Source organism: Mytilus trossulus, chromosome 10 (genome assembly GCF_036588685.1).
Source record: "Mytilus trossulus isolate FHL-02 chromosome 10, PNRI_Mtr1.1.1.hap1, whole genome shotgun sequence".
Taxonomy (NCBI): domain Eukaryota; kingdom Metazoa; phylum Mollusca; class Bivalvia; order Mytilida; family Mytilidae; genus Mytilus; species Mytilus trossulus.
Window position 1 is genome coordinate 8,444,985 of NC_086382.1, and position 27,785 is coordinate 8,472,769.

The 27,785-nt window shown below is 31.1% G+C and overlaps 1 protein-coding gene across 3 annotated transcripts; it reads left to right on the top strand.

The window, feature by feature from the left end:
- Positions 1 to 651: 651 nt before the first annotated feature.
- On the top strand, positions 652 to 27,448 carry LOC134686811 (CCR4-NOT transcription complex subunit 2-like). 3 transcript variants are annotated; one of them, XM_063546611.1, is made up of 18 exons: positions 652 to 836; positions 1,466 to 1,528; positions 2,005 to 2,034; positions 8,933 to 9,113; positions 9,940 to 10,014; positions 10,787 to 10,853; positions 11,148 to 11,289; positions 11,693 to 11,788; positions 12,953 to 13,023; positions 14,326 to 14,436; positions 14,996 to 15,079; positions 15,952 to 15,992; positions 16,835 to 16,937; positions 18,967 to 19,123; positions 19,565 to 19,626; positions 24,820 to 24,869; positions 25,519 to 25,619; positions 26,716 to 27,448. In XM_063546611.1, exons 2-18 carry the CDS (start codon positions 1,482 to 1,484, stop codon positions 26,924 to 26,926), a joined length of 1,629 nt encoding a protein of 542 aa, XP_063402681.1. In that variant the 5' UTR covers positions 652 to 836; positions 1,466 to 1,481; the 3' UTR covers positions 26,927 to 27,448. The 3 variants fall into 3 exon arrangements, with proteins under 3 accessions (XP_063402681.1, XP_063402682.1, XP_063402683.1); XM_063546612.1 differs by lacking the exon at positions 19,565 to 19,626 and adding an exon at positions 20,339 to 20,400; XM_063546613.1 differs by lacking the exon at positions 2,005 to 2,034.
- The last annotated feature ends 337 nt before the right edge of the window (positions 27,449 to 27,785 follow it).

Genomic DNA, 27,785 nt, shown 5'->3' on the forward strand with positions numbered 1-27,785 from the left:
GTAAAGCATCCAATAATGAGCAAAGTCAATACTGTATTCTTACCTTTACTAATCATTAGAGAATTGCAACAGCCTAATTCATTCCGCCTTAGAATATAATAAACGTTCAAAAAATTGGACAGACATCACCCAACGAAGTTTATAGGAAGGATTTGTATAGTAATTAAGACTATACAAATCTTTGTTTATAGCAAATAAATATAATTTATATATACAAAGGCCCCCGAAACAATAAGAAGAAAATGCTAACTGATTCATAGATACCTGAAAAAAAATCATTCCAAGTCAGGTCCAACTTGAAATGACCTGATAAAGTATTTCAAGAAATAACTCACATCAATTTAAAAATAGACCAAAGACAATTTTAATGTGCAGTGAATATACAGTACTGAACTTGATTCAGGGGCGGATCCTGTCATTTAAAAAAGGGCCCGGGGTTCCCAACCCAGAATAAGGTAGAGGTTCGAACTATATGTCCCCATTGAAATGCACTGATCGTCCAAAAAAGGGAGTCCAACCCCGGAACACCCCCTCTAGATCTGCCACTGGCAGATACACAGTCCTGGCTCCACATCAATACTTTCAAAAATGCATTGGCTCTGTCCGCACGTGACTAAATGAATGTTAATTATGGGACGTTGTAATTATTTTTGTTGGTTTTTGGTGATAATCTCAGATCTTGCTCCCAGATGGCGCTGTTAATAAACTTCCTGTTAAAAAGCAAACCTCTTTCTTTTTCTAACTCGCCAATAATTCGTCTTTTCACTGCAGTAGCACAAAATAAATTAAACAATCTTGATGATGCGATGATTTCCTATGATAATTGTGTTTAATAGGTAAGATTTAACATATGCAGATACAAAAATACAGTCTCAAATGACAAATGAAGAGACTGGCCTAGTCAGTTCGAACATACTCTCCTTAAAAATTATTAAATATAATGCATTTCGAATTAATACATACAGATTTTAGCCATAAAACAGCATTACTTGTAGGAAATGTATTGTGAACAACACACAAATGAAACAACAGTGTAGTAATGAGTAAGTTAATTAGAAATAGAAGAAAATGATTTAGTACAGTACATGATGACTACATATAATGTTAGCTATACATGTATATCACTTATCTGCTTCCTGTGATTGGTACTAGGTCTGTTCGCCCTGAGTACCATACTGCATATAGTCTGTTCGCCATAAGTTCATTTTCTCTACTTTTATTAAACAAAAATTAGCAATAAATAAAGGTACATGTACAATGTATACGAAAACGAGAAACACTGATGAACCACATCAGCAATCTTTAAACAACAGGTAATTGACTTAGGACAGGTGCAAACAAATGCAGCTGTTTTAACATGTTTAACAGGTAAGACACTTCACCCTAACCTGAAATAAAGTTACTTTTTATTTAAGTACGACAAAGAATGTGTACATACTGATATAAATGTTTTATCACTTTTCAGGAAGTTGTAACATATTATGGCATTTAGAAATAACAATATGGACAACAGTTTAGGAATGGGACAGTAAGTTATTTTTAGAAACATAAAATTCTTCTTTCTATTTTTAAACATTGTGTAATCACCATCATCATGGAGGGTTTGTATTTTATGACACCAACTTCTAGGTAATTGAATTTTTTATAAACTTCTATTGATTTATGGGTGTACAACATAAAGTTATTAGATTGTACTAATGTAGTTTCAGATGCTAATTGTTTATACATTCCTATGGGCATGATGGGTTTCCAAAAAATATCATTTATATGTACTGCAATTTACATGTTACATACATGTACATGATGTATGTACACTGTTTCAGTATGTACATGACATATGTCTGATACTAGGTTTAATGTTATATTAGAAAAAATAAAAAAATAGTCTTTAATATTTTCTTGAGCATTTTAATTTGATAATGCATTTTTTTTTTAAATAGTACTATTTTGAAGTTGGTGATATCTAGATCAATATGTATGAAAAATAATCCTTTGTTAATTCAGAAAATTCTTAGTGGAAACCTGGAATACACAGTAAGTATTACACTTAGTTAATAAATACTGTGGAAATCAAATATTAAAAGAAAGACACATTTGTTTTAATACACATATTAATTGATGTTTATATTTACAATTTATTTATGAATGCTTGTAAATTCACAGTATTTTTAACTAAGTTTTCTAATGTTGATTTGTTGTTTTGTTAATGCCTTCCCTACGCTTATTTCCAGAACATTTGCAGCTTTGGTAAATCATTATCAACAATTCTGTGAATAGTCCAGCCTCCTAAACCATAAAATCAACCTTTAAAGCAAACCCTTTCATTTTATCATAAAATATTATTGGTTCGCTGCTGAAATATTTTATGTTTTTTTTTTAATTTTCCCGTTGATGATTGATAGCTTTTCATATGAGTGCTCATATCTTTTTTTGAAAACTTGACTTGACTGAAAGGATCTATTTCTACGTAATTCACATAATTCCTTTTGCTGTCTGCATGTGACAACAGCTTCAAAAACTTTGTCAAATATTCACAGTATTTCAGGAGACCTGGACTGATGATTTGTACAGATCCAGTCATTCCAGTGTTGCATTGTAGTACCAAGATTTTTTTTAAAACTAAAAACTGTTTCATTTTTATGTATTTGCCTTATGAATGGACACTCAACACTACACTTTGTCACTGACACCAGGCAATAAACAGGGTTCTATGGTTTACTTTTAAGGATTTTGACTTGCAGGATCCGTCAGGATTGTTGCTGTTGTCATGATTGTACATGGATCTTTGGCAATATGATCCTTCCATTTCAGTAAAAAAAGATTATTGTTATTTGTATTTACAAAATCATGTTGAAAATGATCAAGTTTGTTAATGTTTTGGCCTTATATTACATAATAACTTTATTTGTGCTACAGTATGCCTGAGAAGATTACACAAAAATGACCACCATAAGTGAATGCTAGTGATTTATCCCTGAATGCTGATGATTGGGAGTGATTCACAGTGAAATATTCCAATGTACTAGTACACTTTTTGTACTCTGCACAAATTTATAAAAGAGTAGTAAATATCAGTCCTTCCTCAGAGCAACACCTGCAAGAATACATGGAATATAATTCTAAATGAATTATCTTGACAACTTTAGGTGTGATCCTTGACCACAATTGTTATGCTGTTGTCTTTGACTCATGTTTACTGTATAAGTTATAGGTTTTTGTTCATTTTTTAAGTCAAGCGGCCCACTGTATGTAAATATTTGTCCTCTGCATAGCTACTTTATATTGTTTTTTAATGTTCTTGCATGATTTTAATGGCAATGAATCCCAAGCAATGTTGTTCAACAGTTGGTGATTTTGGAAAATTTGATGTCTGTTTATCTTTTCAGGAAAACATTTTAACACTATAAAACTATATATGGGCAGGAATTCGCTAATGCTCCTTTAGTGTGACATTGTAAGAAAAAAATAAAAATCATTATAAGCTTCTAAATTTTTTACAAATTATTGCTACAAATGGTGTCCTTCTATTTGTAACCCAAAAAATCATTTTTAAACTTGCGTCAGTTTGGAACCAAAGCAAATAATGAATTTGGAGCATGTAACATGGACACTTTTTCCAAATTGAGATTAATGATTCCTTAACTTATTCAACATTCAATATCATATATATTGATCACAAAACATTGTCTATCATCAAAACTCTAAAATGTATATTTTCATTTCTTTCAGAAATTTTGTGAAAACAAGTTTCTTCTACTTTTCTGTCAATGTTACATGCAATGTTTAAGAGAAAAAATACAGTAAGAATCATTTTCTTTCTGAACATGTAAAGGCTCTTTTTCATTGTGTTACCCTCACATTAAAAAATTGTATTAATATTTTTGCAATTATCTCATTTCTGTCATAAAATAGTGACTTAAATGTTGCATGTAACGTGGACACAAAAAATATGAATAATGAACCATGCCAGAATTGACCTTAAAAGATATAAAAAGCCTCCAAACAACCATCTGAATGTAAATTAAACAATAATACTGCCACATTTCTCATATATGATATTATTTGAATAGTGGTTAATACCAAAACCATTCACCTAAATTTCAGAAGGAGTCATCCAAAATTTCCACAACATGAAACATTTTTATATCAGTAAGTAAGCAACCGTTTTTTTTATGCACAGGGATGAGATTGATAAGAAGACAACCACACAACCATCAGCATCCACAAGTTTCTCACTCAATAACTAATACTGACAAAGTAAGGGTACAAAATGATTACATGTATCCCTCATTCATGTGACACAGTTACACTTAAAACTAATAGTATGAAAAACCAAGACAAAACATGTACAAATCTACGAGAGGTTGATACAGCTGCATTTATTGAGAATCTTATTTTCAATCGTTTACATAACTTCTATAAAGAACAATTTGGGTTTCATCTTTGAGGTTGTTGTCTGATAGACATATTACCCCATATCTCGTTTTATTTCTGCTGGTTAATCTTACATTTATGATAACTTTTTAAGGTTTAAACAATAAATTTTATTTCAAACATTCAAAACAAGTTTCTTGTTTCTTGTTTTCTGTCTCCAACATCTTCAACTATCTATCTGAAAAAAGAAAAAAACAAAACAACAATTAATCTACCCTCAAACAGAACCAAAATCCATGCATAGATTATAAAATTTACAATAATATAGAAACTCTCAAATATCTTGTTTCGATTTTTCAATGCCATTTCATCTTGAAAACTTGTAACCTAAACTACAGGAAGCCACAATTTAAAGGGCCCCCATAATGACCAGTGTAAAACAATTCAGAAGAGAAAACCAACACCCACTAGACCATAGTCATGTTTTCAACTTTATTTGGCCTTCTTTTACTTTTTTGTTTCATTGGCATCACTGAAGAGTCTTTTGTAAACGAAAAGCGTTTCTGGCCTACAAAATTTCAATTCTGGTATCCATGATGAGTTTATTATTATTATTTTGAAATCAGAAGGAGCCTGAACCTCTTAAAATGCAAAAGATATTCTGGAATGTCAATTATTGGCATAACAATTTTAAAAAAAATGTTACAAATTGAATTCCTCATGATTTCTATAATGAGCATCAGTAAATACACATGATACATGTGTTGACTGGTGATTGAAAAGGGATAAATAAACAAGATTTTGAAATAACTATCTTCTACACTGCTGTAGAATAGTCCAATTGGAGATCACTAGTATGTCTGCATGCACAGTCACCATCATCTGGTTTTCTGACACAGAAAAACACTACTATCTGACTGGCTGAAAGGACTGTCACCACCTGACTCACTAATAGGGACCTTATCAGACTGGCTTACACAGACATCATAATCTGCCAGGCTGATAGGGTTATCACCATCTGACAGGCTGAAAGGGATATCACCATCTGACTGGCTGACAGGGACATCACCATCTGACTGGCTGACAGGGACATCACCATCTGATTGGCTGACAGGAACATCACCATATGACTGACTGACAGGAACATCACCATATGACTGACTAATATGAACATCACCATCTGCCAGGTTGACTAGGACATCACCATCTGTTGGCAGACAGGGATATTACCCTCTGACTGGCTTACAAGAACATCACAGACTGACTGACTGACAGGAACATCACCAACTAACTGATTGACTGATATGTACATCACCATCTTCCAGGCTGACAGGGACATCACCATCTGTCTGGCTGCCAGGGACATCACCATCTGACTGGTTGTCAGGGACAGTATCTTTTTGCAGCATCTTCCTGAGAGTTTTCTTCATCACATTTATTGCTGATCATCTTTTTCTTTCTTAGGTTTATATTGCCTGTAGATTTTTTTTATTAAAAAAAGCATGTAAATTTTCAAGACCGACACCAATTTTGTTGTCAATGAAGAAAATACACTTCTATAAAGAATATTTATATTTAGAAATAAAGATTAAGTTTGATGGTGGTAAAACAAGTTAAATTATCAATAATCTCTTTATAGAGCAAAGGAGTTAGTAAATGTTATCAGTTCTGTTCATGCGTGTAACATTGACAGAAAAGTAAAAGGTTGTATGTCAATGTTACATACATGAAGACCAGAAGATATAAGTGGTGTGCTTAATAGTCAACTTTGGAGAAATAATATAATTGCTGCCCAGTAATATCTAATTAATCATTTAGGTTATAAAATGTTATATAAATGTCTGACTTTAAGGAAGTAATACCTTTGCATGTAACATAAAATAATCTTGACACAAAATATTGTTGTCAATGTTACTAACTAGTGTTAAAAGACAAATTAAACAGGAAAACATGAAAACGCTTTAATTTTGTAAAATAAAAATAAGATAATAGCTCCATATGGCAGTAAGTTTTGTTTACGCATGTAACACTGGCCTGAACATGTAAAAGTCTAAATAATAGACTCTGTCAATGTTACATACACAATTTCTTAATGAAAAAAAAGTTTAATTTGGGTTTACTTTATACATTATTTTTTTAAAATAAGTATCATAATAATAACTTTGAATATTAAAAATTAGATTAACTGTTGATTTTAACACAGTAAAATCTTCTCATGTAACACAAAAAAGACCTGATACAAAAATCGTAGTCCATGTTACTCATAAAGTAATCATAGGAGCATCAAAGAAATTGTGTGATGACAATATTTCAGATGTTAGTCATTTATAAACTCAGATAAACTCATTTTAAAGCTCATAACAGAGGTTTGGAAATTAATGCTTTTAAAACATTATAATTCTGGGTTATGTATGTAACATTGACAGGAACACCAACAAATGATGAGGAAAAATTGCTGGTCAATCAGGAAAAAAATAAACACAAATAATTAAAACTCATTTATTTCTTTAATATCATTTTAATGAAGCAAATTTAAATTTCAACAAGATTTTATTGATTGAATAATTGTATGCACATTTATTAGGTTGTAGCATGTAACCTGGATGCAGAAGATGTGTCAATGTTACATGCCTTTAAACGATAAGAATTACAAGTAAATATTGTAAAGTCTAGAAATCAAGAAAGATCAACAACTTCTCTGTTTAGAATTCAGCATAAATTTACATTTGATTTAATATTATGCACTGGCCAATTATGCTTTAAGTGTAATAAAGTAATATTGTTTTTATTCTGGTGTCAATGTTACATTTTATGTTTTCAAATTAAGTGGCCAGTTATCTTTATAATGCTGAGAATGAATACAAGTACTAGTTAATCAAATTGGCAATTCATCTGTGGTATTTCATGTAATAAATTAGATTGATAAGGCAAACCGTACAAAAAAAAGCTTTTGCATGTATCATAGACACCTTTCCTTAGTAAATATTTTCGTGTCAATGTTATGTACAGAAATCTCTCCAGCAATAAAATGAATATCGTAAGGGTCAAACCTGTTTTAAAAATACAAGATAAACTTATATTTTTTGACAAAATTGCAAAGCAAGTCACACATCATTATCAAAGAACCTAATTTACACAGAAAGTGCATGTAATACTTCATTGTGAGGTCAAATTAACCTGGTCCCACTCTCTTATCATCTGCTTTATCACTGGTAGATGCCAAGTGTGAAAGATGGCAAAGCCACATTTTAATATAATTGTCAGTGGGTTGAAATGTGAAAAAAATAATTATGGTAATGCTTACTATAAAAAGTATGCAACTGTTATAAAAAGATGAGTATTATTGGGCAGTATTGACACAAAAATGAAATAAATTTTCTTACCTTCTATATTTTTCAAACTTCAGTTGATTGATAAAAATCATGAAATCCAAATTGTACCCATTGTTGACAGCTTTCAAAATTTGCCATGCTGGACCAATAACTTGTTTCCAAAGCTAATCAGCTAATGAAAAGGTGCATGTAACATTTGTTGACACGAAAAGTTACATGCACTTGTCCATTTTCAAACGTATTTTATTTGCAGCAATAATCGGATTCTGTACAAAATGGGGTTTCTAAATGATAGACCGATCATTTTGCAGTTGATTTTCAACTATTATAGTAGAACAATTCTTCAGGCATATTCTAAATATGGCTAGGGGTTTTGCCACTGCAGAAATGTCACACTTTTTGTCTACAGTTTTCAACTGCCAGCACTTAACAAGTGCTGATTTTTTGTTGATTTTTTCAATTGGATCCATTTTTTTTGCATTTGGCAATAAAGACTAACCCACTTTGATATTTAAACAATGTTTATTTTCCAAATTTGCATGATTTCTTTATTTTTTAATTGGATAAACACTATTGACCCTAAAATTTCACTAGCGAATTCCTGCCCATATACTTGTACTGCATTCAAGATATTAATGATTCTTTTTAGATTCAAAACAGATCAGCTGTTCAATTGTGGTTTTCACTATTTGTTCTTTAAATAAAATTAATTAATTTTCATTATTTTATCATAAGTACAAATCATGATGTATATACATTGTACTTATGCATAACAAACCCCTCATGTAATTAATTTCTCCTACTTGTGAGGGGCTGAATTCCTAACACATCAAAACTTTTCAAGAAAACTGAATTTTGATTGGTGCCCTACGGCAAAAGTGACCAATCAACAGTCAGTTCTAATCAAGATAGGTAAATCCTTAGTTTATTTTGAATGGTCATGATGGTCGGTGGCAATTTTTCATTGTAAATGCATTTAGGCATTAATGTTCATGTAGAGTTGCAAAATATAACCACTGAATTATTAAGGTCAAAAGCATAATAAAAATAAAATGATTTTTTTTTTAATTTAAAGGGTCATTTGGTCAAGTAGTCAGCACATGCCCAAGATTTCCAAGCCTGATTGCTTTGATTAGTTACAGTAATATTGTAGATTAATCCCAATTGTAATGAGTCCCTTTGTCATGGTAGTAGTTCGATGTAAAAATAAACATTTTTCCTTTCAGATATGGCGGGCAAAACAGGAAAACACCAGGAGAACTGTCACCAGGATCAAAGAGACATGAGAGAAACATGGGACTAGGAATTGTGGGTCTACAACCCCCACAACCTCCCCCACCTAACCAACCACCTCCCTCAATGCAGCCTCCATCACAAGCTGTTCAACCTCCAAAACCACGCAAAACTGTATGTAACACAAGTAGAGCTAGCTTTTGTACAAAAACTATGTAACACTAGTAGAGCTATCATTTGTACCAAACTATGTACCACTATTAGAGCTAGCATTTGTACCAAACTTTAATATATGTACTACATTTTATTTCAAGAGTATTTTTATTTGTCTTGTTTGTGTAAAAAAGTCACTGGAAGGTTGCATTGACATGGGTATTTTTGTCTCAAATGACCTTATATCTTTCCCTCAATTTCACTGATGTTAACCAAAATATATATGGAGACTATGTCATTTGCACTTAATATGACAGGTCAAATGTAGATTTATTGATATGCGTAAAAAATCCATCTGTCTAACATATATATGAATATACAGTGAGAGAAATATGACAACAAGACCAGAGTTTGCGAAATATTTTTTTTCCTTGGTGCTCCTTGAAGAAAATCTGCTGGTCCTCAGTATTAAATCTATTGAGAAATACTAAAAGTGTGTCAGTCCTATTCAAAATTTTGGTGGTAAAATCCTGAGGACCGCCACTTTTTGCGAACTCTGCAAGACAGCACCAAAACAACATTAACCAACATACATTGTACATGTCAAGGTCAATAATTGATAAGGATCTCTTGAATAGTACCTGTAGTATAGTCAAGCTCTGAAATCAAGCAGAAAGTTGTTAATAAATTAACCAGAATTTTTTTTATAAACTTATATAGATTCAATCACTGCAACAGATATTTCTCCACTGAAGACAGTTAATTCTAATATTTAAAGGGCATGAAGGTTGAGGCTATTTTTGAGGTGAAAGAGTAAAACCTGTTATATTTTTATTTTATTTTTTAGGGTTTATTTGGGGAGGACGAGGACAATGAAACCAGTATGTATTTCCCACAGTCATCATTCAGAACCGATAGAGATGTAAGTTTACAGTCAAACCTTTCTGTCTGAACTTTTACCAGTTTACAGTCAAACCTTTCTATCTGAACTTTGACAAGTTTATAGTCGAACCTTCCTACCTGAACTTTTACAAGTTTAAAGTCAAACCTTTCTATCTGAACTTTTACAAGTTTACAGTCAAACCTTTCTATCTGAACTTTTACAAGTTTACAGTCAAACCTTTCTATCTGAACTTTTACAAGTTTACAGTCAAACCTCTCAATCTTTCAGACTCAGTGTTTATAGTCAAACATGTTGAAATACCTTCTTCAAATTCAAATTAAAATTAGATTTAAAACATGGTTCCTTTCGAACACTCAAACAAACATCCAAGGGAAATAATTTTACTTGCTATCCTGTACTGACAGATACTCTTTAAAATCATTTTGTCTCACAGAAATCAGGTCAATAATATGTAGGCATGTCACCAGGGCAACCTTTTGGTGTAAACAAGCCATTTTATTTCTGTCATCACAAAAATTTAATTTACAATATAAAATAATTGTTATATAAAAAAGAAGAGATGGTATGATTGCCCATCAGAAAACTTCCCACAAGAGACCTAATGACACAGAAATTAACAAATATAGGTCAGTTCTGAATATTTTTACAAAATCTTGAGATAAAATTTGAAGGGGATATATTAGAGTTCCATAGTGGGCAAATAGGACACATTTGAGAGTGTTACAAAGGGAACAGTTTAATAACTGAGTCACCACTGCTATATATAACCAGAACCTATTTGATTTTACAGATGATGTCATCAGGTTCCCCGTCTCAATTATCAAGTGGATTTGGAAATAGTAACTTTTATTCTCAAGGTAAGAAATTGTTCTCAAAGATAATTGGTTAATTTTATGGTGCACTAAATCTTCATTTTACTTTTATTGCATTACTTGCAACATGCATATGTTATGTTTGATAAAAAAAATTTGCACACTTGATTTTGAAAATCTTATTTGAATAAAACATTTGATGAAATTTTAATAATTAATCTCATTTTCATATCTGACTGTCTTTGAAATTTAGAAGTAAAGATAAGAGGTGCATATCACTTTTAACATTTATAGGTAGTTTCATCTTTAAATTGAAAATCTTTATACCTCTTTTTATAGGTCTCAGCAATTTTACAATGCCACAACAGAGAGGTATAACAGGGCCCCAGTTCAGAGGTACAAGTCAGGGTCATGTGACACCTACCAGCATGCATCTACCTTTAAATTTACAGCAAGCTCCACAACAGCCATCACCAAACAGGTGAGATATATTACTTTATTGTTACACTGCACAATAGAATAACAAATAAAGGAGCTAATAATCATAACTAAACATACATTTTGACAGACAAAGAAATTAATAATTAAAGAAACAAGCTAACTTTAGTTTGTCTCAACTAAATCATTTGTAAATGTTATGAAGCATGTACATAATGCTTATTACTACAAAACTCAGATCGAGTACAAATTTGGGTAGTGTCACTTTTACCTTCCTTCATTTATGTATGATTATAAATTTATATGATATGTAAGCGGGGGCATCATCTGTGTCCCATAGACACATTCCCCATTTATTTCACATGTAGCTTAACAAAATAGTAGAAGAAATTGCAAACAATTTTACAATTAATCTTCATTATGAGTTTTTTTATCTTTTTCTTTAGAAACATAATATCAGCCATCGGAGGACAAAGGAGTGTGATGAACCAAAACAATATGTCTAAAATACAGAACCGACCGATAGGCTCTGGTATGCCAAGGTTAGTCATTCAGTTAATGTACCACTGTACAATATGTCTGAAATACAGAAATGATGATAGGCTCTGGTATGCCAAGGTTAGTCATTCAGTTAATGTACCACTGTACAATATGTCTAAAATACAGAACCGACCGATAGGCTCTGGTATGCCAAGGTAAGTCATTCAGTTAATGCCCCACTGTACAATATGTCTAAAATACAGAACCGACCGATAGGCTCTGGTATGCCAAGGTTAGTCATTCAGTTAATGTAACACTGTACAATATGTCTAAAATACAAAACCGACCGATAGGCTCCGGTATGCCAAGGTTAGTCATTCAGTTTATGTAACACTGTACAATATGTCTAAAATACAGAACCGACCAATAGGCTCTGGTATGCCCAGGTAAGTCAATTTGTTAGTTATAAAAGCTCAGAGAGCTTATCTTTAAAATTGAGAAAGGAAATGGGGAATGTGTCAAAACGACAACAAACCGACCATATAGCATACAACAGCCGAAGGCCACCAATGGGTCTTCAATGTAGTGAGAAACTCCTGCACCCGTAAGCATCCTTCAGCTGGCCCCTTAAAACTATGTGTGCTACTAGTACCGTGATAATGGACGTCAAACTAAACTCCAAATTATACACAAGAAACTAAAATTAAAAATCATACAAGACTAACAAAGGCCAGAGGCTCCTGACTTGGGACAGGTGCAAAATTGTGGCGGGGTCAAACATGTTTATGAGATTTCAACCCTCCCCCTATACCTCTAGCCAATGTAGAAAAGTAAAGGTTTATTTGTTATGTAACATGCCAACTATAAATACAGCTTTGAAAGTCATTCAGTTAATGTACTACTCACTTCAATGCATTTGAATGGAGAAATTTAGTTGGAAACCCACCCCTTTTTTTCCTTATTGGGACGCCATGGATTAAAGGTGTAATTTTTTTTTTAATATGAAAAAAATCTTTAAAGTGAATACAAGACATCTTAAAAAAAAAATCCCACTTTAAAGTTGGGGCTTACAATTTTAGGTAATTATCAGTCCTAGTTTAAGTTCAAATTTATTGTCTTTTGTATATTTGTTTTTAAGAGTCAGATGTTATTATTAATTAGCATTACTTTGAAATAAGATTAAAAATAGATGTTGAAACATTAATTATGTATTGTATATTTTTCAGTTCAAGTACACCAATATCAAACATGAACAATATGAACAACAGTTTTATATTTGGACAGAGCAGTCGACAAAGTAAGTGCTTAGATTGGTAGCAATCTATTATTTTATGAAATACAGTTTTTAATTATCAACTTATGTTGGGTTTTTTTGGCGCTTTTAAAAGGCTGAAGCTACAATAACAATCCACTATTTGAGAAAGGTGAAAATTGAAGGTCACTCATGATACAGGAGGTAATTTAGAATGAAAGTTGAAATGTTTGTTGAGATATGAGCTACAGATAAAAATTGGAGCAGTCATCAATGCATAAAAATCATCATAGTCATCATATAAAAATTGAGAATGGAAATGGGGAATGTGCCAAAGAGACAACAACCCGACCATAGAGCAGACAACAGCAGAAGGTCACCAACAGGTCTTTAGTTTATCATGTTTTCTACACATTGATATCGTAAAATATCAGCTCTGAGCTACAATGTGAACCTTTTTAGTGAGCTAAATAATGAAGACACTATAACACTATTTACAGAACAATAATTAGAGAATCATAGAGAATAATGCTAAGAATTGAAAAGAAGGTGAACTTTTTATTTTTCTTCTCAAAATACCTAATGCAAACAAAAAAATCAAATGCAAAGAAATATTCATCTTAAAATCACACTGAGTCATTAAACATGAAGAAAAATGTCACTTTTACTCTGAAGATTTGTAAATATCATATCCTGAGGTCCCGGAATGTAGAGTTCATATGCACTTCTATATTTTGCAAAGGTCAAAACAAAGGGGTTGTGTAGTATATTTTCAACACATATACATGTATGCCTCAGACTTCTAAGAGTTTAAGGTGCTACCTAACACTACAGGGAGATAACTCTGTAAAATCAGCTAAACGTTTTAATTACGTTGTGTTGTAAAGGGAATATTAAGCTTCTCATTGATCCAAATTGGTGTTGTCAAACTACTATATAACCACTGTAATTTTTCTGATAATATGGTTGGGTCAAAATTTTAGAAATTTTTATATTTTTGTTAAAGGGTCAAAGTAAAAAAAAATTATGAAAATTAAACGAGCCAAACTAATTTTAGTGAAAGTGTTGGGTACCACCTTAAACTTATATTTATAAAAGTTTGTATTCCCCTCCCTTTACTTTTAGTCTTTCTTAAGACTTCATACCGGTAAAAATCCAAAGTTTTGTCTCTATGAGACGAAACATGGAGTTTATATCTGGAAACCAGAAGGTAAACAAAACAAAATATCTCATGAAAAGAGGTGTGGTTTGTGAATCAGCTGTTTTTACAAAGTGAAACCTAGATGCATGAATGATGATAGAAGCTTTTGTAGTCTGTATAACGCTAAGTATATTTTTTATTTGTAGTATTTGGAAATGATGAGAATCAGCCGGGGTTGGATTTATCTGAGTTCCCAAGTCTTAGTAATCGTGGTTCCCTACCAAATAGCAGTGGTGTGTCATCCATACGTAACTATGGTAAGTAAAGATGATGATTAGGTAGAATTCAGTTATTTGAGAAGCAAGATTACAGATTTGAAGTTTTCTTGTATGCAAATCAAGGGCAATCAACTATTTAATTACAGCTTCAATAAAAATTGGAACATATCATTGAAAGAAAAATCATATTCTAATTTCTGATATTCGATTATCTGATGTAATTTAGCTGAAATGTACAGGGAATGGTTCAGTGTTTTGAAATAATATTACAATAGCCGATATATTCGTTTAACTGATATCCGATTAGGTGGAGTCTACTGTACTGTATAAAAGACATCAATCATAAAAAAAGTATGAAAATTCATCTTTATGTAAAATGAGATTTAAGTGCATGAACAGCATGAAAATAAAATCTTAAGGCAAACTTTGCCTATGAAAATCTAGAAACTTAAGCCCAAGGAAAAATTGGTCACTTAACAATATTTTTACCTTTGTTTTAGTATAGTTTTTGTACAGAAAAAGATAAATTTGTAATCCCTTCCATTTTCTCTCCCTCTTAAATGCTAGTGTTATAGATTTCTGTATGCTATATTTCTAGGTATGGTGAGTAAACCTGTGTCGGATCAAACACCAGAATTCCAGATACAACAGGAAGACTTCCCAGCTCTACCAGGTGCCACAAGTAAGTTACTGTAAATGCACAAACTTTGGCCATGGTTTAATTATTGTGAAAATGACAAAAGGATTGGGTTCATAAAAATAAAAACTCATGTTTTAATTCTTGATAGTATTAATCTGGCATTTATGTCAAGCAAAACAATATATGAAGACACAAATATTTGAATTTACAGTAGTTTTGTATTCTTGACTTTATGTAAATGTCTTTATGAAGAACTTTCATGAGGTCACATAAAAAACAATATTTCTGCATGATTCTCATTCATGCAAATTACTGGTTTATATTGTAATTGTCATGTGAGTGTCATGTGGCCATTTAGTTGGCCATAACAGTAATAAGAAGAATTGGATTGTGCAGTAGTATTGAATCCCTCAAATTTTATAAATGTAAACATATATCAGTAGAATTTTGACTTATAAAAGTGCCTATGTGAAATAAGCACTAAAAAACTTGTGTTCATACCAAACAATGCAGTTAAATGAGCTATAAAAAGATGTTTTTAGTATTCCTTAAATTATGTACACCCTCAAAAACAAAACAAAAAACTTACAATTACAGATCTGAGAGTACTCACAGTTACTAACAGCTAGTACATGTAGTACAAAGTTAATAACAACTGAGCAAATCCCATACCGCCTAGTCACCTTTTAAAGTCCCTAAAATGACAAATTTACACAAATTCAAATGAGAAACTTACAACCCAAATTATGTACAAAACAGTGAATGAAAAACAAATATGATATACATCAACAAACAAAAATCACTGAATTACATGCTCCTGAACAAATTCTTTTTTCATTGCAAAAAAGATTTATGTGTAGTTATTTATTTAAAAAACCATGCAAACCATTTAATCAGTTATTTTCTATTTTTAGATCCACCATCAAGTTCATCAGGCGATGCTACTTGCAAAACGGTAAATTCTAAAAATAAAGACAATAATAGAAATATAATTAAACTTTTATATACTGTAATAGCGGAAATTTTCGTGGAGGATTAAATTTCGTTTATTACATGCAAAGAATATAACCTAGAAATTAAAACCACTACGAAAATTTAAAATTTATATAATATTACTTCCATTTATTGGAATCCATGAAATTAGATCCCCATGAAATTTTATTAAGACACAAAAACACGACATTTTAACCCCATGAAAATTAGTGTTTCTACAGTATTTTATAATTTCCCAAATGATATGGGATGATAATTGCCAGTTTTAGCCCAGTTTCCTAATTGACAATTCTTGTTACTCCACACAATACTTTGCACAGCAAATAACTTTTGTTAGGTGGTGATTGAAAAAAACAATAAAACAGGGGCTGATATCAGATGCTCTTAAAGGGTAAACATTTTTCTCCACATGTGGCACCCCTTAATGTCACCACAGTGCTGAAGTGATTGCTGTATGAAGCAGTAGGTCTTGCAAATTATTGTCACCAATTAGAAAAAAATCTCAAATATCAACTAGGTATATTTTTATCAGATGTTCAGAGTTAAATAAAAACATACTGTAAAAATTAGGTGGATCTGAAGCATTTTTCTGTCCTTTCCTAAGGTCACAAGGATGCTTTAGAATGTCTAACCCCAAATCTCCAGATTTAACTGGGAACATCACTGAAAAATTATAAATCATGTTTGATTTACCTATGGAACCTTTAAACCTGCCTAATCTAAATCAAATATGACCTTCGATCTCCATATGTTTCAGATAACAGAGATTTCACTGTGGATGATCTTATTTTCTTTACATTGCAGCCTACAAGTTTATCATCAGGGATTGGTGATACAAGTTTACTGAAGGATGGTAAATATCCTGGTGACAAGGCTCCAAAGAGGGGAATACAGACACACCAAGATGGTAGGTCATAGGTCAACAGGCTTTACTACTATGTAAATGTCAGAATGACAGCAAAAGGCCACTTTGTTTAGAGGGAAAATGTAAAAGTGTATAACAAATAATTCATGGGGGCTTGAATATATCGCGATTTTACCACGGGTTGGCCCTTTATGACAAATATTTTACCCTGAGCGATAGCGAGGGGTAAAATATTGGCATAAAGGGACAACCCGTGGTAAAATCTAGATATATTCAAGCCCCCATGAATTATTTCGATTCTAATAGGACAAATACGGCAATTATTTTGGATCGAAGCGCTCTAGGTGATGGCATTATTTGCCGTTCCTATATATTAACGCACTATTAAATTGACGTAAAATAACGGAGCAAACTGAATAAATGATGATGCTTAAACTATTTATAATAACATATTTAGATAATTTTAGATTAATCTAATTATTATTGTACTTATATGTCTCATATGTATACAAAAACGGCTAATGTAACTAATTTTAGCATCATTTGTTAACGTTTCCTTGTTGTGATGATTTTCCGTTTCACAAGCGTGTATTTTCCCGTAAATTGCTTATATTCTGACGTCATTGTTCTATTACGTCGAGTCACTCATTCATTAAAAAACATATGACATGGGGGTACAATGGGAACAGCCCATGAAATATATTCATATTTTACCACGGGTGTGTACTCAAAGCGTTTGAAGGACGTCATGTTAGAATAGTTCATTAAGCATGTTTAGTAAAGAGATTTTTTTTAGATTTCAAATAGGAAGGTAATTTTCAAATGTCAATCTGTTTTTCACAAGTTCATGTACAAACAAAAATGACTGGAGTAAAAATAATATAAATACAATAAACTCATAGAGTGAATTATTTTGTTACCATCTCCTGCTATGTTTATTTATTATTCTTGTTTGGTTACTAACTTACTAGTTTCAAGGATTTTGCAGGTTAATAGAAAAATCTCAGATACTTTTAACATATATACAGATTTATATATTTGGCATAAATTCCCATCTATCATTGGAAGACTTACACATCAGTCCATGGTGAAAGCTAATAATCTTATTATTGTTAAACACCTGCTATAAAAAAAGTGGGGGTATACTGTTAACCTCTGTCTGTCCTGTCTGTCTGTTCGTCCATCACATGAATATTTTTTTTTGCATCTTTCTCAGGAACTACATAACAAGAATTTCTGATATTTGTTTTTTGGGTTTATTTGAGTCAGCTATACTGTGTGATGCGTTTTCAGATTCAATACCCTCCAACTTCCAGTTTACCGAACACTTACATCATTTTACATATGACACCCAAGTTGAAAATTCTGTCACATTTTTCTATGGAACTACATTACATGGATTTCTGAATTTTGGTTTCAGGGTTTATATGAGTGGGCCATATCGTGTGATGTATCTTCAGATTCATCACTCAACAACTTCCTGTTTACCAAACACTGACATATTTTTACATTATTTGAATTGTCCACTTGTGGCCCGGTTACAACTTACATCAGTGAGCAGTAGCTCAAAGTTTCACTTGTTTCAGTTTTAATTTTTAAAATACTAAGGCTTTTCTACCTCAGGCATAGATTACCTTAGCTGTATTTGGCAAAACTTTTTGGAATTTTTTGGTCCTGAATGCTCTTCAACTTCGTACTTTATTTGGCCTTTTTAACATTTTTTGATTCGAGCATCACTGATGAGCCTTTTGTAGACGAAACACACATCTGGATATATATAAAATTATATCTTGGTATCTATGATGAGTTTATTTGTTTTAGCTGAGAGATTTAAGCTGGCTGTATATGAATGTGTTAGGCAGTTTATATTATACTTGTGATATGAATCTATAATGATGACCTATATCAGCTGAAGCACCTGCTTTCATTGCTGTGCTTTGTACATGATAATGTCTTTTTATTTGGAATGTATATACTGAAAGGTGACCAAAAATAGTTTAAAGTTTGGGAACCACAAAACTATTGTACTTTGCCTAATGATCTTTACGTTTAATTAACTGTTTAATTTCAGGTACTGTATCCAATATTCCAAATGGTATGGTCAATGACCAGTTTGGTATTGTTGGGTTGCTGACATTCATCAGAGCTGCTGAGAATGACCCAAACCTGGTGGCCTTAGCTCCTGGAATAGATCTGACAACTTTAGGCCTAAATCTGAACTCACCTGAGTAAGTGTTTAATAATATTATAGGAGTAAGTGAGCAACAAAGTCAGTTCCAACCCGCTCGTGCAGGTGTACTCAACTCCAATCTTGATGGCTGAATTTATGTCTTTTTTATTTGTTTTCAGAGATATGAAATATAAACTTTTAACAAACTTATTCTCTACAGTTAATCACAGATAAAAATCATTTTGTGAAAGTTACAAAAAAATTCAAACTGACTATGAAAAGAAGTATTGGAACGTGAGACGGAAAAATAGGTAGAAACGCTGCCAAAGCATAAGTCACCATTTTTTTGTTGTCATATTTTTCTTATATACCACCTCTGAAATGAAAGCAAAAGTAGAAACATTTAAATTATCTCCCTTTGTCAGAACAAATCTACAACAGGGATCAAATACAGGTATAAATAAATATCTTACTTACTAATTGCTGTTGGTGTTTACAGAAATTTATACAGTACTTTCCAGTCGCCATGGAAAGATTTGCCGTGTCGCCCACAGGATATAGGTTAGCATAATGTACAACATAAAAATAACTCGTCTTTATTTGTATGGTGTTCATCTGTTTATATCATTTGAATTCTTTTGTATAGGGTAAATAAGTAAGAAGAAAAATTGACCTATGAATAATATATATTTTGGTTGGAAAATGGGGAATTTGGATTGAAAACAGAACAAAAAAAATTGAATTATATAAACAGATGTTTTACATATAGAATGAAATGTGAATCATTAGACAAAATGATTTACATTTCTACTAATAAATAGTAAGATTGTCACTGTTGCTGTTCTATCTTATGTTTCACAATACAGAACAATTGAATTAAAAAGAATGAACAGAACATTTGAAAAGAACAGTATACATGACAAATATATTTAACAAAGGTTCTCCAATATTGTATCATCTTCAATCAAATGCAGTACAAATTGTGAAATCTAAAAAATAAGGTGTCATAGAAGTAAAAAAGACATCACCAAAAATTGTAAGAAGATATCAGTTGGAAGATAGAACAATTAAACAAAGAACTTAAGCAGATAAGTGATGTATGAGGGGCTGGTTAAATAGGAATTTCAATTTTCATAAGATCATTTTAAAGCTTAGGCAGATATTGGACACTGTGCCTTGATTGAATCAATAGATATGTTTTGGAGAATCTTTACCAAAATGTGAAATTGTATATACTGGAATAGTTTGTAAAATGGTGATTGGTTTTCTTCAGAAACCTGTACAGTACTTTTCAGTCACCATGGGCCGATTCACCATGCAGACCTCAAGATATAGGTCAGCTTTTATCAAGTGTTTGCTGTGCTTACTGGCTTATATATCACATCAGTGTGATCATTGCATGGTTATATAATCGCATTGTTTCATTCAACTTTGAACCAAAAAATGAATGTCGTTCTCAGGGGAGGTAATTCTGTGTCCTAGAATAACTGTTCACAACTGTAAGTGTAGTTGACATTAAATTTATACCTGAATTTTAGTGATTGAGTTGAACAATGTGAACCACGTGTTCTAATGTTACAAATTGTCAAGTGTTGTGGATTTATTTTTATTCGTTTGATACCAAGTTTTGTGGATTTCATGAATACAAATGACAATTTTTTATAGGAATATATGCAGACTATTGCAAAAGTACAACATTGAATACCCACAAATATGCTGTTTTTCCTCAATCCACGAAAAATTTGTACCCACAAAAATAAATGAATCCACAGTACCAGGACTTCATAATGTGAATCAATCCACAAAGTACTATATTTGATATTCCAGTTAAAAGTGAAAAAAATGTTTCAATGAACTATATTTTATTGTGGTACATCTTAATTATTTGTCATAAAGTTGGTACTAGCTTCAGTTACGAACAGTTATTCTGGAAATGATAATGACCATAACTGAGGGAGACGTTCAAAATTTTGGTTCATTGTGGTTTATTTGTTAAGGCCACACTAGAAACAATTTTTGTTTGCCATGGTTATAATGATAATAATTTTGGATAGCTTCTAAAATGTTGAATAAAAAAAGAATAATGTGAAATGTTTTTCTTGTTAGCTTTAGCTTGATTTTGGACTATCTAAGAAAAAACATCACGATAAAATATTTATATAAATTGGACAAAAAATTGTGGAGAGACAGGCTTTAAAATCATCAATTTGTTTGTTGGATTTTTTTGAGGCACAAAATGGCAAACAAAAAATATTTATTGTTGGCCTCACAGCTTTTATTTTGTTGCAGTTAAAAGTTGTGTTCACATTTTTTTTTCTCACAAAAAAGACATTGAATTGAAAAAAAGGGGGAAAAAAGAAAAGGAAAGAGCAGATAATTTGTTTTAAAAAAGAAACTTTTATTACTTAGATGCCTTTGTCCCTGATAAAGATAAAGGATAGGGTTTTTTTGTGTAATTTTTTTGAATTTAATGATTTTTCTTTTAAACCTCCTATTAATATAGTCATAAATTCATAATTCATAACATCAGTCTAACATGTCATATATAAAATATAATACATGTATATATGAAGTAGTAATTATCTCCACTTGCTTACAAATAGTTAATAGTTATCTCCCCTGCCTTTTCGTTGTACCATTAAAGCTATCACTTCGCTGGCCATTACATAGGCAATTTTTAATAAATAGAAATGATATGAATTTCACATTATCTTTTTCATTATAGCTAATATTTTGATCTGTTAAAAGTCATCAATAATAACATAAAATCACACTACACTACACTACACCTCAGGTGAAATTTGTCATCTCTACCTGTCCCCAGTGGTAGACACAAATAAGATAAAACTCCCAAGATTGTCTTTGGGTCTCAAATCAATAAAAAGAAAATCAAGAATCTGCTTAAATTTTGTCAAATGACCTTTTATGAGTTCTTAAGTCTTAGGAGTTTGAACATTTTACACTTATTCCAAAACAACATTTTACACTTATTCCAAAACCTCACCTAAGTACATCCTTAAGTGAAATGTGAGTGGGCAAGAGTGGATTGCCCTCATTTGTTAGATTAAGATGACAAAATCCACTTGAGGTGTGATAAAGGTACAATAATTTAACAGTTTACACTAGTAAATGTGAATTTCAGGAGAAATTGAATTTAAATGAATTTAGTCATTATTTGAAAATATTGTGATTTGAAAGAGAATATTTACACTAGTACTGTAATTGCAAATTTATTAGTAGAACCAGATTCAATTGAACTTTTAAAGAGCAAAATTTACCTATGTTTTTGTCCTCAATGCTCTTCAACTTCGTACTCTATTTGGCCTTTTAAACATTTTTTTGATTCAAGCTTCAGTGATGAGTCTTTTTGTAGACGAAACGTGCGTCTGGCGTAAAAATAAAACTTTTAATCCTGGTATCTATGATGAGTTAATTTGTAAGATTCTCTCTGCTAGGCGATATTGATATCAGTTTGAAATTAATTATCCTCCTAACCTCACCTTTTTACAATAGTAGATAGGGGGTTCAAATTATTTTTCTTTGAATTGAAGTCATACACTTTTCAGTTTCAACTTTATTTGTACTCTATTAGCCTAATAACCTGAATACATTTCTGCAAGTTTCAAGGATCTTTCAATTATTGTCCCCTCTTATGTTATACATTGTATTTTACCCATTGTACCTCAAAGACACAATGTGACACCTAATTTAATTTTCTCATTTATAAAGTGTGGGGAACATTTGGCTACTGGTAGTAATTTTGTTTAACTTATAGAGTCTGGAATCTTGAACCAAACATATATATTTGAACCCCTGTATAGAGAGCATGTGATACGAAGCCATTAAGCAACTCAAACTCCTGATTTTTTCTTAATCAACTGCCTTGAAATATTTTTAAACACTGTTTTATCATTACAAATTGCCAATTATGAATACGCTTTTCACCTTTTGGTCTGTCATAACAAAAGCAGTCAAATTTTGGACTGAATACTGAAAATTCTGAAAATTTTTGGTATGTTTTAATTTTTAATGATATTAAAAAGTGCGATAAAGGAACTGCCACAAAAAATATTTGCATTTTATACCTACAAATCAATAAATTTTGTGTCAAAGTTCAAGGACCTGTTTTAAGCCTTGGATTATTAAATATAACTTAAGATTTTTTCTTTTGTCACCATTAGACCAGCATTTTGGAGAAAATGTAGAAATCATTTTTCATTAATGTGAATTACTTTGTTTTTTATGAACAACTTTTTTTTTTGTATCTGCCTTGATTTTTTATTTAACACACTAAATATTTTTAACAACCTCTTAATTCACATGAACTGTCTACCTTGAGTTGTCTACCTTTGCTAGTTATCAATTAGTACATGTATAATTTGACTGGATATGTTTGTGTAACTTCTCAACCAATGATGTGTTTTTCATAAATGTTAGAAATAAGTGTAAACATATGATAACAAAATATATATTTTTCATGGCATCAAATATTTTAGATTTGTTAGCTATAGTATAAGCATGTTCATGGGGTATTTATTTTCATTGTTTGATAACTTTGGACATTGAAGAACTATTTTTGATGTCATTGATGGCAAATAGATTGTTCCTGTTCAAAGTACAGTTAAAATATTTTGCAAAAAAAGAGTAACAATGGCTATAATTGGAGGCAACACTTTGTTGGGTTGTCTCTTAAATTGATTTATTTGTTAATTAATTGGGTCTCAGGCGTTGCTGTTTCATTCAGTGGCAGCTATGCTTTCAACAATGTATTAGTTAGTTATTGGGTCAGTTCAAGAAGAACCGCTCACGATATGTTAATGAAATTTGGTATGCAGTTGTATAAGAACTCACACATCTCATATCAATGGAAATATTTTGACCTCATCCATTCAGTAATGGTCTATGGACATTTTCTTAGTTCATATTTTAAAGTTTGTTATAAAGTCAATGTAAGATGAATCTGGTGTGCAGTTGTACTATCATATGTGCATCTCCTTTCTATGGAGATCCAATGATCCCACCTCTTCATGGTTCCTTGACTTTACAAATTTTGCATTGTTTACATGTTTAGAGTTTGTGTTAAGGCAAGGTCAAAGGGAACTTCTTATGATCATGATCAGTCAATGATATTTGGTATGCAGTTTTATCATTATTGCCAATTTTTAGTTTCCATAGAAATTCATTGTTTTTGATTGTTTTGTATAGTTAATATGTTAAAGTGTTGCTGTTTTATTTCAATATTTGCATTGTACTCTTAAATAACATAAAGACAAGATATATATCTGTGTCAACTGTTTATTTTAGAAAGTTATGTTCATTATTTGTTAATTTTTCGTGCAGGTTTTAATTGCATTGGTTATTATATATCCATATATCAAAATAAATGAAAATAAAAACCAAATGAAATAAATCAGCTTCTTCAGTAGACTGAGCTACTAGACTCATGATTTTTTCATACTTGATCATCATGATATTAATTCATGCATAAGTGTCTCCATTAACATATACATGTTATATATGAAATGTTGCAGATACATTTGTATTCGTAGTTTTCAAACATCAAGCTATTTTTAAATTAAGAATAAAAAAATGATTATTGGAAAAAAATGACTATCTAGAAAATTTGTACTAAAATGTAATGTAAAAAATGATTTTGAACACTGTTTGAATGCATGTTAGATATAAGAACAAAATTGTTATTATGCCAAAAAGGGGAGTAATCTGTAGATTTACTATGATTTTCTTGCATTTCAGATTTCCATGTTCCTGCTGAATATTTAACCAATATTTACATCCGAGACAAGGTAGGAATTTATATATATCTGATAAGTTACACAATTGTATCTAAAATATCTACAAATGTATCTATAATATGTGTTTTATATTTAAAAGTTAATTGCTCATCCAAATAGTTGAAATACAAATACATTTAAGGAAGTTATAAATATGACCCAAAAACTGAATTTTGAAGAAACTTTGTACATTTTATTTATTAATTCCTCTTGTGTGCATTCCTGGCTGAATATCTCAATCTAAATTTTTTGAATGTGTTTTTATTATATATCTGTGCTGTTTATAACTTGTTACTTCTGTATACTATTGTAAATTCAGAAATTTTTATTATTGCGAAAAATGCGACAGAGTTGAAAACGCAATAATTTAAATTCGCATTTTGAAATATTGAATATGGATAAAACAGGATTTTTTCAAAATCGTAAAAATTAAAATCGCAATTCAGTCTAAAATTACAAAATTGCAATAATAAATGCACGCAATAATTTCTGAATCGCACAGACTAAGGTTTATCAGAATTAAGATTATATGTCAACAAATATTCATTATTTGTTTTCTAAAATTTGAAAAAAAAATAACAGTTTATTTAGACATAATTAAGTTTTATAACTGTTTACAAAAAAACTGTGCATATTGTGAAACTAGTTTTTTTGATTTCAGCTTGCACCTATCAAGTTAAACAGATATGGTGAAGATCTCTTGTTTTACTTGTTTTATATGAATGGTGGAGATGTTTTACAGTTAGCATCAGCTGCTGAATTGTAAGTTGTCAGATGAGTTTGTAATTTAAGAAAAATGATAATGCCATCGCATTCAAAGATAAAAATAAAACCCCACCAAAACTTGCATATTGCCAACTTAAAATAAAATGAAACAGAAATGAGAAACATTCTGAAGAACAGCTAACTTTATTTTTTCTCTAATTTTTGTGCTTTCACATTTTCTGACCAGTGTGAGAAAAAAATTTCTCCTCACTAGTGAAAAATCTGTTGTCAGCAAATGATTAGTCGAAATTTGATAATGACGTCTAAATGTTTTGTTTTCTTCTGAAATTTCCTATTGTGACGTCATGAAAAAAGGCGACAATGCATGATGACGTCGCAAATAAAGAGCACAAGTTTCTGAAAATCTTTGAAAAAGAACGATCAAAAGCTTTAGAGAAACAGATTCCGACACTATAACATGTGTATTAGGATATTTCTCCACTCTCGACAGTTAAATTTTATATTTAAAGCACGAGGCTTGCCGAGCCCTTTAAATAATAAAATTTAACTGTCGAGAGTGGAGAAATATCGTAATACACTTGTTGCAGTGTAAGAATCTATATTTCTCCAATTTGATTTTTTTCTTTTCAAGTAATTTTTTCATTTGTTTTCGTAAGAATTTCTTATCAAAATTGTAGGATTATTTAAAGGATTAATTTTCTCCTGCTATTATTTGAGCATACTAGTAATTAGAATTGTTGTCAAGTATGCTATGAATTTATTATTACTGATGGATACCAATTATTGTTGGTTTCCAGGTTAGAGGGAAACCATGAATTTAAAAATTCCACTAAACACAAATCTTCCAAAAGAACATACCATATATATGCAGGCTTTGGCAAAACCACAAAATTAAATTTCCACAAAAGTTTACATATAACAAAGAAAATTTGTATCCATGCATGAAAAATAAATTCATAGTACATTGTTAGAGTATCTAATGAATCCAATTTATCCTATAATCCCTATGTCCCAAGGAGACAGATTAACATAAGCAATTGTTGCTTGTTTTTGGATCCTTATTGTGAATGTGTTTATAATTTATACTTGTATTTTTCATAATAAAATATTGTTTACACTAATTATCCTATAGGTACAGTCGAGACTGGCGATACCATAAAGAAGAGCGTGTTTGGATCACAAGAGCACCTGGTGTAGATCCCATTCTTAAAACAAGTACATATGAACAGGGAACATACTATGTGTTTGATACAAAATACTGGAGGAAAGTGCACAAAGAGATTTACTTAGAATATGAAAAGTTAGAAGATCGGCCAAACCTGCCACCAACGATGGTTCATTGACAGCTGCCACCAATTGTAATGCATAACTGTTTTAGTATAAATGTGTGTAAAGGCGTAAAGAATAAGAGATTAGTTGTGTGAATGAAAGCAGTTCACAGGAGTTGAATTTAGTCAGATTGGCATAAATGGTTGTTTTTTGTCCAGTTCATCAAACATCAATTCATTTTATTTATAACTTTCATTTTAAAACAATTATCATTAATTAAAGTGCTGTTTTAAAGTTTTTAAGTACTAGTTTAATCAGTTATGATATATTTAAAAAAAAAATCTGTTTTGTTATAAAGTATATTTTTAAAAACTCTGTTTTGTTATTAGGTATATTTAAAAAAAAAAAAAAAAAAAAGCATTATTTTTTTTGTTGGCTTTTTATTTTGGAATGTTAGGATTATCTCCCTTGCACCAATTGAATACATATGAATTTAGATGAAAGTTATAACATGCCATTTCTCTTGTGTATGAATGTATGTGTGTTATATGTACTGTGCAATGTAGTCAATAAATTCTATTGAAACAAATCTTTGATATAGTGTTTACTTTTACCTGCCATAGAGTTGTAGTTAATCACAAGGTACTTTACTTCAGAGTAAAAGAAGCTCTTCTTGGCACTTGCTGTCTCAACTTTTTGAAAAATTATATTGATCTTACGGCCATAAATTACATGGAGGCATGTAGGCTGTTGCTTCCTATTGCAGGCTTACACAAAATAAAAAAAAACAGAAAAAAAAACCAGAAAATAAAAAAGTTGGTTAAAATCATGCATTAATCTAATGGCACTGGTTGTAAGTTTAACCAACAAGGTGATTAATCATGATGACAGGGTGTGTTCAATATTTAGATCTGGTAAAAATCGCTGAAAAGC